This window comes from Cebus imitator, unplaced genomic scaffold, assembly GCF_001604975.1.
Source record: "Cebus imitator isolate Cc_AM_T3 unplaced genomic scaffold, Cebus_imitator-1.0 Scaffold27, whole genome shotgun sequence".
Classification (NCBI taxonomy): Eukaryota; Metazoa; Chordata; class Mammalia; order Primates; family Cebidae; genus Cebus; species Cebus imitator.
The window spans coordinates 1,216,986-1,233,911 of record NW_016107342.1 but is presented as its reverse complement, the minus strand read 5'-3'; the positions used below and the strand labels follow the sequence as shown (position 1 = coordinate 1,233,911).

General features: G+C 39.4%; 1 protein-coding gene across 1 annotated transcript in view; it reads left to right on the top strand.

Moving 5' to 3' along the window:
• Nucleotides 1-16,926, top strand: part of GALNT13 (polypeptide N-acetylgalactosaminyltransferase 13) — a 596,785-nt gene that overhangs the window by 363,866 nt on the left and 215,993 nt on the right. Inside the window, 2 exon segments of the mRNA XM_017523193.2 lie at nucleotides 4,450-4,616; nucleotides 5,072-5,295. Of these exon segments, the coding sequence (XP_017378682.1) occupies nucleotides 4,450-4,616; nucleotides 5,072-5,295 (391 nt within the window).

Sequence of the window (16,926 nt, the reverse complement as noted above, 5' to 3'; positions counted from 1 at the left end):
CTCAGCCTCCTGAGTAGCTGGGATTACAGGCACGTGCCACCATGCCCAGCTAATTTTTTGTAGTTTTAGTAGAGACGGGGTTTCACCGTGTTGACCAGGATGGTCTCGATCTCTTGAACTCGTGATCCACCCGACTTGGCCTCCCAAAGTGCTGGGATTACATAGTTTGACATTTTAAATGATTTATTTAATTGCTGGCATTTAGTGTAACAACAAAAATTGTTGATTGAAAAATCTTTGTTTTTCTACTGTACTTTAGGTTCTGGGGTACATATGCAGATCATGCAAGGTTGTTGCATAGGTACACACATGGCAATGTGGTTTGCTGCCTTCATCCCCCCATCACCTACATCTGTCATTTCTCCCAGTGTTATCCCACCCTGACCTCGCTACTCCCCTGCTGTCCCTCCCTTGCACCCCCCCAATGGACCCCAGCGTATGATGCACCCCTCCCTGTGTCCACATGTTCTCATTGTTCATCACCCACCTATGAGTGAGAACATGTGGTGTTTGATTTTCTGTTCTTGTGTCAGTTTGCTGAGAATTATGGTTTCCAGATTCATCCATGTCCCTACAAAGGAAACAAACTCATCATTTTTATGGCTGCATAGTATTCCATGGTGTATATGTGCCACATTTTCCTTGTCCAGTCTGTCATCAATGGGAATTTGGATTGGTTCCAAGTTTTTGCTATTGTAAACAGTGCCAGTATGAACATACGTGTGTATGTGTCTTTATAACAGGATGATTTGTAATCCTTTGGGTATACACCCAGTAATGGGATTGCTGGGTCAGATAGAATTTCTATTTCTAGGTTCTTGAGGAAGTGCCACACTGTCTTCCACAATGGTTGAACTAATTTACACTCCCACCAACAGTATAAAACTGTTCCTATTTCTCCACATCCTCTCCAGCATCCGTTGTCTCGAGATTTTTTAATGATCGCCATTCTAACTGGTGTGAGATGGTATCTCAATGTGGTTTTGATTTGCATTTCTCTAATAATTAGTGATGAGCATTTTTTCATATGTTTGTTGGCCTTATATATGTCTTCTTTTGAAAATTTTCCATTCACATCCTTTGCCCACCTTTGGATGGGTTTTTCTTGTAAATCTGTTTTAGTTCTTTGTAGATTATGGATATTAGCCCTTTGTCAGATGGATAGATTGCAAAAATTTTTTCCCATTCTGTTGGTTGCTGGTTCACTCTATTGATTGTTTTGCTGTACAGAAGCTCTGGAGTTTAATTGGGTCCCATTTGTCTATTTTGGCTTTTGTTGCCAATGCTTTTTGTGTTTCGGTCATGAAGTCCTTGCCTATGCCTATGCCTATGCCCTGAATGGTTTTGCCTCAGTTTTCTTCTAGGGTTTTTCTGGTGTTAGGTCTTATGTTGAAGTCTTTAATCCATCTGGAGTTAATTTTAATGTAAGGTGTCAAGAAAGGGTCCAGTTTCTGCTTTCTGCACATGGCTAGCCAGTTTTCCCAACACCATTTATTAAACAGGGAATCCTTTCCCCATTGATTGTTTTTGTCATCTTTGTCAAAGATCAGATGGTTGTAGGTGTGCGGCATTGCCTCCAGGGCCTCTGTTCTGTTCCATTGGTCTATATCTCTGTTTTGGTACCAGTACCATGCTGTTTTGATTATGGCCTTGTAGCATAGTTTAAAATCAGGTAGCGTGATGCCTCCAGCTTTGTTCTTTTTGCTTAGGATTATCTTGGCTATATGGGCTCTCTTTTGCTTCCATATGAAGTTTAAGGTGGTTTTTTCCAGTTCTGTGAAATTTGTTGATTGAAATATCTTTTTTTACAAGGGATGCTGAATACACTTTATTGACTGTAATCCTTGTGTGAAGCTTATTGGCTGTTAGATTGCTTTCAGCCTGTTATACCAGCTGTACTTCTTTGAGGAGGGGGATGATCTTCACTTTACTTTTTGCTTCACATGCTGAAAGTGAGTAGGCTTTTTAATGAGGCAGAAGAATGGAGACTTGGGGAAAATGGTGGAGAAAGCCCTCTCTGATTTACCAAGATGGCTTTCTAAGTTTATTTAGTGATGAGCCACTTGGAGATACAAGTCAAGTGATGAAGAAGTTCATAGAAATGTTTTCAATTTTACCACTGAAAGGAAAGAGATGATAATACATACAACTACTTTTCCCACAACTTATATTTTTATTTTCATATATGCACAGTATCTTTTGTGTTATAGGTGCTTAATAAATCTTTTTCAAATAAATGTATGCTGGAAAATGTTGTAATTGAAGTATATATACATTTTTGGCTGGCTATATTGCAGTAGACCTCATTTAGACAGTTTTAAAAAATAATGAAGATAGCTGGCACACAATGAAGTGTTTATTATATGCCTTCTTCTTCCACATTTTATTGTATTTTTTTCACTCCCTTGTGAAGGAAACTAATTTCAACAACACTGTACCGTTCATGTATTAAGCCGTTCATAAGTAGCAAGAGGTATCTGATTCGATTTATATTACAGTATTTTAATTATCTAGCTCTTATGAATATTTTACATGAAAAAATAACCTCAGGCAAATAAACTTGTTACTGCTCCAGAAACCCTTTGACATTTTTTATAATCTATAATCACATTGATTTAAAATGACATGACAGAAATGCCTGAATGTTGACAAGTTGATGAGAGCAACAAACATCTGCCTATTAAATTTGGGATCACCACCTAGAGTACTATACATATCAATGATCCAAGTGTACCTTTTTTGATTCATTGCTTGATAAGAAAAACCTGGACTTCTTTAGATTTATAAGCAAAGTCAAAAATATTTTTCAAAACATTACGTTCTAAAAGTAGTAGTAATTATGGTGTAGCCCCTTACTAATCAGTGTGCCCCAAGGACCAGCAGCCTCTAAATCGTCTGGGAGATTTTTAGAAAAGCAGAAACATCACCCTACACCTAGGGAATTAGAATCTGCATTTAAACACATCTCCAGATGATGCTGAAATGGGAAAAGTTGCCTTGTGTCCCTCACAGAGGGTGTGATGGGGCTGTGGCTTGCTGCTTCAGTGCCTCTCTGCCAAACCTCAAGGGGAGCATAAGGATGGGCATGTCGTGGGGCTCCGACCCCACAGCCATGTTTAGGGGTGAATATTTACAGCTCCTGAAGCCCCAGTGGGCAAGTGCTACCATGTGCTCTTTTAATTTTGCTCTCTATAGGCAGCTTGTGTTAACCAGCTCAATTACCTTGTCACTACCTTGTCACAAGGACAGAGGACTTGCTGTGTCTGGGTTCTTGCCTTTATGAACCAGAAGAAGCAGATCACAATGGGACTTGGAGATTGAGTTTAAGGTTTTATTGGGTGGTTGTAGCTCTTAGCACATGGGGGAAGCCAAAAGGGAGATGGAGTGGAAAGGTATTCCCCTGGACTCAGACAGTTCAGTGACCTGGACTCTCCTCTGACTGCCTGTGCCAAATTCCACTTCTTCCCATTGGTCTATGGCCTGCTGGCATGCCGTGCCCAAGGGTGAGTCCCTCTCCATGTCCAGCCCCTGGTCCTTTACTCCACTGATGTGCTCCTCTCTACATCCTGCTGTGTCTTCTTGGGCAGATCTGCCCCTCTGGCTGTCCAGCAGTTTGTGTGTCTGCCTGCTAGGGTAAGGATGGCAAGCCAGGGTGGTCTTGGGAACTGCAACATTTGGTCAGGAAATGCCTGTCTTCACCTAGTCTCTGTGGGGGTGGAGCCCTAGTGAAGGACCATGCCCTCCTCTACCCAGTACTTCCCTTCTCCCTTCCATGTCATTTAAAGGGACCAAGCTCTCTCCTTCCCAGCAATTCCATATCAGTGCCTATGCACATTAAAGTTTGAGAAATGCTGGTAGGCCATTTCATTTCCTGATCTCCAAAACATAAGGACATTTTAGAGGCCAGGATGCATTTAGTAGATTCTGAATCTAAAGGAAACCTAAACCTTTCCTTGGAAGTAGACGTTTATAGCATCTTCAAATGCAGTTAGAAGCATACATGACTGGATTCAGAACAGAAAATCTCAGTTTTACCTACTTCATGACCCTGTGCACAAATGTATGTTTATGTTCCTATGACTTCTTGAGTTAAACAATTGTTTTTAACAAACAATAAAATTATATTCACTAAATGAACTCATTTGTACTTGGTGTATGGGGTCTTTTATCAATAGTCTCAGAATATTTTATATTTCTTAGGTTTTTCTTAGACTTGTACAAATCATGCTGCTTTGTTCTCTCCTGCTGTTAAAATAAATATATTAGTAATTATGCATATTTAATTTTCAAAATGCCAAGTGATTACTCACAGTACTTAGGAAAATGATTTTAGATATTTGTAAAACATTTCCTTAGTAAGGGACTTTCAAGCCTGAAGTTGTGTTATTATGGATATTTCTTTTTATAATAATCAGGATAAAAATGTATTTATTATTTCCTCTTTTTCAGATGTAAGACAAAAGTCTACCCTGATGAACTTCCCAACACAAGTGTAGTCATTGTATTTCATAACGAAGCTTGGAGCACTCTCCTTAGAACTGTTTACAGTGTGATAAATCGTTCCCCACACTATCTGCTCTCTGAGGTCATCCTGGTAGATGATGCCAGTGAAAGAGGTACAAACTTTGTTTTTTTTGTATTGTTATTAAGAAGCTTTATTATGGCCAAAAAGATAACTACACAATTACCTATATTTGCGTTATAAATTTACTAGCTCTGCCACAGCCTATCAAATTCTCATCAATAACCTCATTAATGCCAACTCTAGAAGCAAATAATCCTTTCACTTTCTCTCATGATTCTATATTGCTCTTAACCTAAAAATTCAGTCAAAATGACTTTCAAAAATACATCTTTTTTTAACTCAACTGATATTATTGAGCATTCATATGATTTTATGGATACATGACATTAACTGATTAAATCTCTACTGTTTTATATCTAAGGCAAAAAATACTGATAGAAATTGGCCACCATTTCTGTGTGTTGAATTACCATCTTGATAGTATCTCTGCTATGTCTTAAAAGAGTTTCAAAATTTTTTCTTGTAAATTTTTATTGCATGTTACAGATTTTCTCAAGTTGACACTAGAGAATTACGTGAAAAATTTAGAAGTGCCAGTAAAAATTATTAGGATGGAAGAACGTTCTGGGTTAATACGTGCCCGTCTTCGAGGAGCAGCTGCTTCAAAAGGGCAGGTCATAACTTTTCTTGATGCACACTGTGAATGCACGTTAGGATGGCTGGAGCCTTTGCTGGCAAGAATAAAGGAAGACAGGTAAGAATTTATGTGTTATTTCTGCCTAGGTTTTGACTGAACCTCATAGGACAGTTCCAGATGTCCATCATAATTTCTCTTCCAAGTTACTATTTTTAGAAGGTTTATTTTGTAGTTTTTATTCGTTATTATTATATATAGAGATTGTTTTAAATTTAATTTTAGGTGCATACTATATCTGGCATTTCTCCCCATGTTATCCCTCCCCACTCTCCCCTCCCTCCCCACCTTCTGCTGTCTCTCCTCTACCCCCTCCAACTGCCCCCAGTGTGTGATGCTTCTCTGCTGAGTCCACCTGTTCTCACTGTTCAACACCCACCTATGAGTGAGAACATGTGATGTCTGGCTTTCTGTTCTTGTGTCAGTTTGCTGAGAATTATGGTTTCCATATTAATCCAAGTCCCTACAAAGGACATTAACTCATCGTTTTTTATGGCTGCATAATATTCCATGGTGTGTGTGTACCACAGTTTCTTTGTCCAGTCTATCATTGATGGGCATTTGGGTTGATTCCAGGTCTTTGCTATTGTACACAGGGCTGCAGTGAACATATGTGTGCATGTGTCTTTATAGTAGAACAATTTGTAGTTCTTTGGGTATATGCCCAGTAATGGGATTGCTGGGTCAAATGGAATTTCTATTTCTAAATCATTGAGAAATTGCCACACTGTCTTCCACAGTGGTTGAACTAATTTACACTTCCATCAACTGTGTAAAAGTGTTCTTACTTATCTACATCACCTCCAGCATCTGTTGTCTCCAGATATTTTAATGATTGCCATTCTAACTGGCATGAGAGGATATCTCAATGTGGTTTTCATTGGCATTTCTCTAATGACCAGCGATGATGAGCATTTTTTATATGTTTGTTGGCCTCATCTATGTCTTCTTTTGAAAAGTGTCTGTTCATATCCTTCACTCACTTTTGAATTTTTTTTTCTTGTATATCTGTTTTAGTTCTTTGTAGATTCTAGATATTAGCCCTTTGTCAGATGGGTAGATTGTAAAAATTTTTTCCCATTGTGTTGGTTGCTGATTCGCTCTAATGATGGTTTATTTTGCTGTCCAGAAGCTCTGAATTTTGATTAGATCCCATTTCTCTATCTTGGCTTTTATTGCCATTGCTTTTGATGTTTTAGTCATGAAGTCCTTGCCTATGGCTATGTCCTGGATGGTTTTGCCGAGGTTTTCTTCTAGTGTTTTTATGATGTTAGGTTTTATGTTTAAATCTTGGATCCATCTGGAGTTAATTTTAGTGTAAGGTGTCAGGTAGAGGTCCAGTTTCTGCTTTCTGCACATGGCTAGCCAGTTTTCCCCACACAATTTATTAAACGTGGAGTCCTTTCCCCATTGCTTGTTTTTGCCAGGTTTTTCAAAAATCAGATGGTTATAGGTGTGTGGTGTTTCTTCTGGGATTTCTGTTCTGTTCCATAGGTCTGTATCTCAGTTTTGGTACCAGTACCATGCTGTTTTGATTACTGTAGCCTTGTAGTATAGTTTGAAGTCCAGCAGTGTGATGTCGCCAGGATTGTTCTTTTTACTTAGGATTGTCTTGGCTATGTAGGCTCTCTTGTGATTCCATATGAAGTTTAAAATGGTTTTTTCCAGTTCTGTGAAGAAGGTCATTGGTAGCTTGATGGTGATAGTGTTGAATCAATAGATTACTTTGAGCAGTATGACCATTTTGACAATATTAATTCTTCCTAACCATGAGCATGTAATGTTTTTCCATCTGTTTGTGTCCTCTCTTATTTCATTGAGGAGTGGTTTGCAGTTCTCCTTCAGGAGGTACTTTACTTCCTTTGTTAGCTATATTCCTAAGTATTTTATTCTCTTTGTAGCAATTGTGAATGGGAGTTCACTCTTGATTTGTCTGTTTGTCTGTTATTGGTATATAGGAATGCTTGTGATTTCTGCACATTGATTTTGTATCCTGAGACTTTGCTGAAGTTGCTTATCATCAGTTTGAGAAGATTTTGGGCTGAGATGATGGGATCTTCTTGATATACAATCATGTTATCTCCAAAGAGAGAGTTTGACTTCCTCCTTTCCTAATGGAATATCCATTATTTCTTTTTCTTGCCTGATTGCTCTGGCTAGAACTTCCAATATTATATTGAATAGGAGTGGAGAGAGAGGGCATCCTTGTCTAGTGCCTGATTTTAAAGGGTATTATTCCAGCTTTTGCCCATTCAGTATGATATTGCCTGTAGGTTTGTCATATATAGCTTTTGTCGTTTTATGATATGTTCTGTCAATACCTAGTTTATTGACAGTTTTTAGCATAAAGCACTGTTGAATTTTGTCAAAGTCCTTATCTGCATCTATTGAGATAATCATGTGGTTTTGTCTTTGGTTCCATGTATGTGATGGATTACATTTATGGATTTGCATATGTTGAACCAGCCTTGCATCCCAGGGATGAAGCCTACTTGATTGGGATGGATAAGCTTCTTGATGTGCTGTTGCAATCTGTTTGCCAGTATTGTATTGAAGATTTTGGCATCTATGGTCATCATGGTTATTGGCCTGAAGTTTTCTTTTTTAGTTGAGTCTCTGGCTGCTTTTGGTATCAGGATGATGTTGGTCTCATAAAATGAGTTAGGGAGGATTCCCTCCTTTTGTATTGTTTGATACAGTTTCATACAGCTCCTCTTTGTACATCTGGTAGAATTTGGCTGTGAACTCATCTGGACCTGGACTTTTTTTGGTTGGTAGGCTATTGATTGCTGCCTCTACTTCAGCCCTTGTTATTGGTTTTTTCAGGGTTTCAACTTCCTCTTGATTTAGTCTTGGCAGAGTACAAGTGTCTAGGAATTTATCCATTTCTTCCTGATTTGCTGGTTTATGTGAGTAGAGCTGTTTATAGTACTTTCTGTCAGTAGTTTATATTTCTGTGGGATCAGTGGTGATATCCCCTTTTTTATTTTTTATTCCATCTATTTGATTCTTCTCTCTTTTCTTTTTTATTAATCTGTCTATTGGTGTATCTATTTTGTTGATCTTTTCAAAAAACCAGCTCCTGTATTTATTGATTTTTTGAAGGTTTTTTTGTGTCTCTATCTCCTTCAGTTCAGTTCTGATCTTAGTTATTTATTGTCTTCTGCTAGCTTTTGAGTTTTTTTGATCTTCCTCCAATAGCTCTTTCAATTTTGATGATAGGGCGTCAATTTTAGATCTTTCCTTGTTTCTCATGTGGGCATTCATTGATATGAATTTCCCTCTTGACACTGCTTTAAAGGTGTCCCAGAGATTCTGGTAAGTTGTGTCTTCATTCTGATTGGTTTCAAAGAACATCGTTATTTCTGCCTTTGTTTCATTGTTTATCCAGTCGACACTCAGAAGCAAGTTGTTCAGTTTCCAAGTGGTTGTGTGGGTTTGAGTGGGTTTCTTAATCCTGAGTTCTAGTCTGATTGTGCTGTTGTCTGATAGAATGTTATGATTTCCATTCTTTTACATTTGCTGAGGAGTGATTTACTTCCAATGATGTGGTCAATTTTAGAGTAAGAGCAATGTGTTGCTTAGAAAAAGGTATATTCTGTGGATTTGGGGTGGATCGTTCTGTATATGTCTATTAGATCCACTTGGTCCAGCTCTGCATTCAAGTCTTGGATATCCTTGTTAATTTTCTGTCAAGTTGATCCATCTAATATTGACAGTGGAGTGCTGAAGTCTCCCACTGTTATTGCATGGGAGTCTAAATCTCATTTTAGGTCATTAAGAACATGCTTTATGTATCTAGGTGCTCCTGTGTTGGGTCATGTATATTTAGGATAGTTAGCTCTTTTTGTTGGATTGATCCTTTTACCATTATGTAGTGTCCTTCTTTGTCCTTTTGATCTTTGTTGGTTTGAAGTCCATTTCATTAGAGACTAGGATTGCAAACCCTCCTTTTTCTTGTTCTCCATTTGCTTGGTAAACCTTCTTCCATTCCTTTATTTTGAGTCTACATGTGTCTTTGTATATGAGATGGGTTTCCTGAATACAGCACACCAATGGGTTCTGACTTTTTATCCAGTTTGCCAGTATGTGCCTTTTGATTGGGGTGTTTAGGCCATTTACATTCAATGTTACTATTGTTATGTGTGAATTTGATCCTGCCATTTTGTTACTGGCTGGCTTTCTTTCCCATTACTTGATGCATTTTCTTCATTGCATTTTTGGTCTTTGCCCACTGGTTTGCTTTTGCAGTGACTGGTACTTGTCCCTTTCCATGCTTAGTATTTCTTTCAGGAGCTCTTGTAGGGCAGGTCTGGTGTGACAGAATCTCTCTGTAATTGCTTGTCCATAAAGGATTTTATTTATCCTTCACTTACGAAGCTGGATATGAGATTCTGGGTTGAAAGTTCTTTTCTTTAAGGATGTTGAATATTGGCCCCCGCTGTCTTCTGGCTTGTAGGGTTTTGCTGAATCTGCTCTGAGTCTGATTGGCTTCCCTCTTTGGGTGACCTGACCTTTCTCTCTGGCTGCCCTTAGCATTTTTTCCTTCGTTTAAACCCTGGTGAATCTGAGAATTATGTGCCTTGGGGTTGCTGTTCTTGAGGAATATCTTTTTAGAGTTCTCTGTATTTCTTGAATTTGAAACTTGGACTGCCTTACTAGGCTTGGGGAGTTCTCCTGGATATCCTGGAGCATGTTTTCTAGCTTGGATTTATTCTCCCCATTATATTCAGGTATACCTATCATCAAGCGTAGATTAGGTCTTTTCACATAATCCTATATTTCTTTGAGGCTTTGTTCATTTCTTTTCACTCTTTTTTCTCTTGTCTTGCCTTCTCTTTTTATTTCATTGAGTTGATCTTCAGTCCCTGATATCCTTTCTTCTGTTTGATCGATTCGGCTATTAAAACTTTTGTTTGCTTCACCTACTTCTTGTGCTGTGTTTTTCAACTCCATCAAGTCGTTTATGTTCTTCTCTAAGCTGGTTATTCTAGTTAGCATTTCGTCTAACCTCTTTTCAAGGTTTTTGGTTTCTTTGCATTGAGTTAGAATGTGTTCCTTTAGCTCAGAAAAGTTTGTTATTATCCACCTTGTGAAGCCTGTTTCTGTCAACTCATCACACTCCTTCTCAGTCATGATGTGATCCTGTGTTGCTGAGGAGTTGTGATCTTTTGAAGGAGAAGAGGTGTTCTGGTCTTTGATGGTTTCATCTTTTTTGCACTGTTTTTTTCCCATCTTTGTGGGTTTACCTGGCTGTGTTTTTAAGGAGCTGCTTGATGAGGTCCCTTGTCTACCTGTGGAGGCACTACTGGGGTTCTAGGGACTCCTTCGGGTTTCTAGGGACTCCTTAAGGTAACTAGGGAAGCTTCCTGTGTCTTTTTGTTTATACTGGGAGATTAGGGCTCCCCTCTTCTGCTGACCTGTAGGTGCTGCTGGGTTGTCAAGAACGCCATCTCGTTGCTATGTAGGCTTCCTGTGTTTTTTGTTAAAACATGTAGCCCAGTCCCACTCCTCTAATGGTGGGTTGTGCCCTTCCTCCACTGGGCTGGGTCATTCAGGAATCAGCTCAGACTGCGGCACTGGCTGCACAACCCACTAGAGTCAGAGCTTCAGCCCTCAGGGGTTTGTGGGGGAGAGTAGGGACCCACCCAGCAGCACCTGGCCGTCTCCCCCTTTTAGCTTCCTCTCTCTCCAGTCATAGGGTAGGGGCCTGCCCAGCTGCTCCCACTTAACAGCTATCTGTCTCTCCGGGTGGGGGGGGGCAATAGCTCATTCCACAGGTTCTGCTGGACCAGACCCATTAAAATGCACCTGGTACCTCAGTTGGAGCTAGGACATCTCTGGATTTCTGCATCTCTCTTGCTGGTTGTTGTGTGCTGGAGTTGTATCATCTATTCAGCCATCTTGGATCCAGAGCTATACATAGCTATTTTCTTGCACTTTAGGTTTTGGAGTACATGTGAAGAACATGCAGGATTGTTGCATAGATACATAAATGGCAAAGTGGTTTACTGCCTCCATCCCAGTCACCTATATCTGGCATGTTTCCCTATGTTATCCCTCCCCAACTGCCTGCCCAGCAATGTCCCTCCCCTAGTCCCCCTGCAACAGACCTCAGTGTGTGATGCTCCGCTCCTTGTGTCCATGTGTTCTCATACTTCAACACCCACAAATGAGTGAGAGCATGCAGTGTTTGATTTTCAGTTCTTGTGTCAGTTTCCTTAGAATGATGCACTGTGGTCTGAGAGACTGTTATGATTTCCATTCTTTTGCATTTTCCAAGGAGTGATTTACTTCCAATTTTGTGGTCAATTTTAGACTAAATGTGATGTGGTGCTGAGAAGAATATATATTCTGTGGATTGGGGGTGGAGAGTTCTGTAAATGTCTACTAGGTTTGCTTGTTCCATATCTGAGTTCAAGTCCTGGATATCCTTGTTAATTTTGTCTTGTTGATCTTTCTACAGATAGATAGTGGAGTGTTAAAGTCTCCCACTATTATTGTGTGGGAGTCTAAGTCTCCTTGTAGGTCATTAAGAACATGCTTTATGTATCTGGGTGCTCCTGTTTTGGGTATTTATATATTTAGGATCGTTAGCTCTTCTTGTTGCGTTTAGCCTTTTATCATTATATAATGCTCTTGTCTCTTTTGATCTTTGTTGGTTTAAATTATATTTTATCAGAGACTTGCACTGCAACTCATGCTTTGTTTTTTGCTTTTCATTTGCTTGGTAAATCTTCCTCCATCCCTTTATTTTAAACCTATGTGTATCCTTGCATGTGAGATGGGTTTCCTGGGTATAGCACACCAATGAGTTTTTACCTCTTTTCCAATTTGCCAGCCTGTGTCTTTTGATTGGAGCATTTAGCCCATTTACATTTAAGGTTAATATTGTTATGTGTGAATTTGATCCTGCCATTTTGATGCTAGCTGGTTGTTTTGACCATTAGTTGATGTAGTTTCTTCATTGTATCAATGGTCTTTACCATTTGGTACGTTTTTGGAGTGGCTGGTACTGGTTGTTCCTTTCCATGTTTAGTGCTTCTTTCAGGAGCTCTTGTAAGGCAGGCCTGGTGGTGATTAAATCTCTGAGCAATTGCTTGTTTGTAAAGGATTTTATTTCTCCTTCACTTATGAAGCTTATTTTGGCTGGATATGAAATTCTAGGTTGAAAATTATTTTCTTTAAGGCTGTTGAATATTGGCCCCCAGTCTCTTCTGGCCTGACCTTTCTCTTTGGTTGCCCTTAGCACTTTTTCCTTCATTTCAACCCTGGTGAATCTGACAATTATGTGCCTTGGGGTTGCTCTTCTTGAGGAATATCTTTGTGGTGTTCTCTGTGTTTCCTGGAGTTGAATAGTGGCCTGACTTGCTAGGTTGGGGAAGTTCTCCTGGATAGTATCCTGAAGAGTGTTTTCCAGCTTGGATTCATTTTCTGTCACATTCAGATACAGCTATCAAATGTAGTATAGGTCTTTTCACATAATCCCATATTTCTTGGAGGCTTTGTTCATTTCATTTTACTTTTTTTTTCTCTGTTCTTGCCTTCTCATTTTATTTCACTGAATTGATCTTCAAGNGTATTCTTGCATGTGAGATGGGTTTCCTGGATACAGCACACCAATGGGTTTTGGCTTTTTATCCAATTTGCCAGTCTGTGTCTTTTGATTGGGGCGTTTATCCCATTTACATTTAGGGTTAATATTGTTACGTGTGAGTTTGATCCTGCCATTTTGATGCTAGCTGATTGTTTTGCCCATTAGTTGATGCCGTTTCTTCATTGTGTCGATGCTCTTTACCGTTTGGTATGTTTTTGGAGTGGCTGGTACTTGTTGTTCCTTTCCTTGTTTAGTACTTCTTTCAGGAGCTCTTCTAAAGCAGGCCTGGCAGTGATGAAATCTCTGAGTAATTGCTTGTTTGTAAAGGATTTTCTTTCTTCTTCGCTTATGAAACTTAGTTTGATTGGATATGAAATTGTATATTGAAATTTCTTTAAGGATGTTAAATATTGGCCCCCACTCTCTTCTGGCTACCTGGGTTTCTTCTTAGAGATCCACCGTGAGTCTGATGGGCTTCTCTTTGTGGGTGACCCAACCTTTCTCTCTGTCTGCCCTTAGCATTTTCTCCTTCATTTCAGCTGTGGTGAATCTGACAATTATGTGCCTTGGGGTTGCTCTTCTTGAAGAATATCTTTATGGTGTTCTCTGTATTTCCTGTACTTCAATATTGGCCTGCCTTGCTAGGTTGGGAAAATATTCCTGGATAACATCCTGAAGAGTATTTTCCAGCTTGGATTCATTCTCTCCGTCACATTCATGTACACCTATCAAATGTAGATTCGTTCTTTTCACATAGTCTCATATTTCTTGGAGGCTTTTTTCATTTCTTTTTACTTTTTTTTTCTCTAATCTTGCCTTCTCATTTTATTTCATTGAGTTGATCTTCAATCTCTGATATCCTTTCTTCTGCTTGGTCGATTCAGCTGTTGAAACTTGTTTATGCTTTGCAAAGTTCTAGTGTTGTGTTTTGCAGCTCCATCATTCAATTATATTCTTGTCTAAGCTGTTTATTCTCATTGGCATTTCATCAAACTTTTTTAAGGTTCTTAGTTTCTTTGCATTGGGTTAGAACATGTTCTTTTAGCTCAAAGAAGTTTGTTATTACCCACTTTCTGAAGCCTTTTTCTGTCAATTCATCAGACTTATTCTCCATCCACCCTTGTTGCCTTGCTGGTGAGGAGTTGTGATCCCTTGGAGGAGGATCTAGTTTTGGGTGTGTTCGTCCTTTTTGCACTGGTTTCTTCCCATCTTTGTGGATTTAGCTACGTGTGGTCTTTGTAGTTGGTGACTTTTGGATGGGGTCTGAGTGGACATCCTTTTGTTGATGATGAAGTTATTTCTGTTTTTTAGTTTTCCTTTTAACAGGCCACTCTGCTGTAGGACTGCTGGAGGTCCACTCCAGACCCTGCTTGCCAGGGGATCACAGGCAGCAGCTGAACTGTAAGGTTTGCTGCCAGTTTCTTCTATTATCTTTGTCCCAGTAAGATACATGCCAGATGTCAGCCTGAGCTCTCCTTTATGATGTGTCTCTTTGGTTATATGAAGGTTGGGGAACTGCTTGAGAATATAGTCTGTCCCTTACAGGAATTCAAGTGCTGAGCTGTGAGATCCATTGTTCCATTCACAGATGCTGGGCTGGTACATTTAAGGCTGCTGCAGTGGAACTCGTAATCACCTTTTTTTCCCAGGTGCTCTGTCCTGGGAATATGGGCTTTATTTATAAGTTCCTGACGTGCTGTTGTCTTTTTTCAGAGATGCCTTTCCCAGCGAGGAAGTAGTCTAGTCACAGTCTGCCAGCAGAGGCATTGCTGAGCTGCAGAGGGCTCTGCCCAGCTGCTGTTTGAACTTCCTTGAGGTTTTGTTTATAGAGGTATAGTTAGAACTGCCTCGGTAATGGTGGATGCCCTTCCTCCCATAGAGCTGGACCATCCTGGGTCCAGCCATGCTTGCCGTGAAACTCTCAATCCAGAGCATTTCAGATTGCTGGTCTTTGTTGGGGTAGGAACTGCTGAACCAGATCACCTAGCTCCCTGTTTCAGCCCCCTTTTTTTCAGCTGAATGGGCGACACTGTCTCCCAGGTGTTCCAGGTGCCAGTTGAAATGGCGTCCAGAATTGTGTGAGTTTTTGTGTGGAGACCCACTGCACTGGCCTAAACAGCCGTGCTGGAGACTCATGGTGCTCTTCTGTCTGGGAATCTCCTAGTCTGTGGGCAGTAAAAATTCATTTGGAAATGTGGTGGTCATTTACCCTCTGCATTCTTGCTGGGAAATGCACTCCAAAGCTGTTCCTATTTGGCCATCTTGGATCATCATCCTATAGCTTTTCTTAAAAGTAAGTTTTCCCACTTATTTGATAAGTAAGACTGGTGTATTCATCCTGGACATAGGCATTTGATTAAGAAATAGTGAATCAATTCAAATAATAAAAATGTGTTAAATTAATTTTTAGTTGAAGGCAATAAATGTAATCTGAAATAGTATCATTGTGTTATAAAGCACATTTCCAAAGCACCTTTTTGTGTTCTTGTAACTGCCCTCTGAGGTAGGTACTGTAGATATTCTTATCTAGGAACAAAGAAAGTAACAACCAATTTGCCCCAGTCATTGGAAGTGCTGGGAACAGGAATTTAGCTCTTTCCAATCCTCCGCTAGTGTTCTGTATACTACACCAGGACTCTGAGTCAGTATAGTGCAAATTCACCTGGAATGCTTTAAAAATGCACACACATGCGCACACACACACACAGCACAGAAATAAAATTACAACATTACATAACACCTTACTTGCATAGTCATTTTGCCTATAGTAGAAAAGTCCTTCTAGAATTTACATATTTAATTAGACATTCAAGATAGGAGCTACTTAGTCTCAGCTAATCCAGCCAATTTGGTACTTGCCAGGAAGACGAATGGAAGCTCTCAGTAAAATGAGCCATAGCAGTTGAGGAAAGCAGTAGGAACTTTCAGTCCATAGAGTGTTGTACATGGCTAATAACATTTTTCCACTCAGTTTATTGTACAGCACTCACAGAACAATAAGACTGGCAAAGTAAAATGAGCTTAAAAATGCATTTCCTGGCAGCTTTTGGAATATTTTTTTTTAAACACACACGTTTCATATACAACTCAATGAGATTTGAATGTTTCCATATGGTCATGCATAGGCTTTTTTTTTTTTAATCTAACGACATAATTACACTGTATTTGCATATGATGAACCCTATTATATTGTCCTGCTTATACATTTTAAAGTTGCCTTAAGTAGATAAAGTCTGTTCAAGGTTTTTAAACAAAATTTCTTCTCCCCACAAGTTAAATCATTAAATCTAATAAAGGAAGTGAGAAAAATACTGATTTTGTTAGTTGCAGAGTCACCAAGAAGCTTTTCCAAGGCTAGAGGAATCTTATTGATTGCAGATAAATAGAGGCTCTGGCCAATTGTGTGGAATATAAGACTCAATTGAAAATAAGTATTGGTGAAACTGGCGTTACAAAACAAGAATAAATAATGGACTTTTATGTGCCTTGCATATCTAGGGATGATTCAGATGCCTATTTGTATACTTATCTTCTGTCAAATATGAAATACTAATTCTGGTCTTCAGAATTAGCTACAACTAATACAATTTGGGTAGACCTGAACATTTACTTGTAATTAGTAAATCACAGATTAGAAATCACAGAAGGTGGGTCCCATAACAAAATACGTAAGTAAGGGTTAGGTCAATAATTAGACAAGGCACAATGTGGATTAAAACAGTACCTAATGATTTTCCCAAATGCAATTTTCTACCCTAGGAAGCTACCATTTAAAATGACAACCTTTTGGCTCTTACTTTAAGAAAAATGAGGTAGGCTAGGAGCAGTGGCTGATGCCTATAACCCCAGCATTTTGGGAGGCCAAGGCTGGCAGATCACCTGAGGTCAGGAGTTCAAGATCAACCTTGCCAACATGGTGAAACTCCATCTCTACTAAAAATACAAAAGGGCGCCTGTGTTCCCAACTACTCAGGAGGCTGAGGCAGGAGAATCACTTGAACCTGGAAGGCAGAGGTTGCACTCCAGCCTGGGAGACAGTGCAAGGCTCCATCTCGAAAAGAAAAAAAAGAAAATGGGATAAAACACCAGAGATTGAAGTTGTTGCTTAGC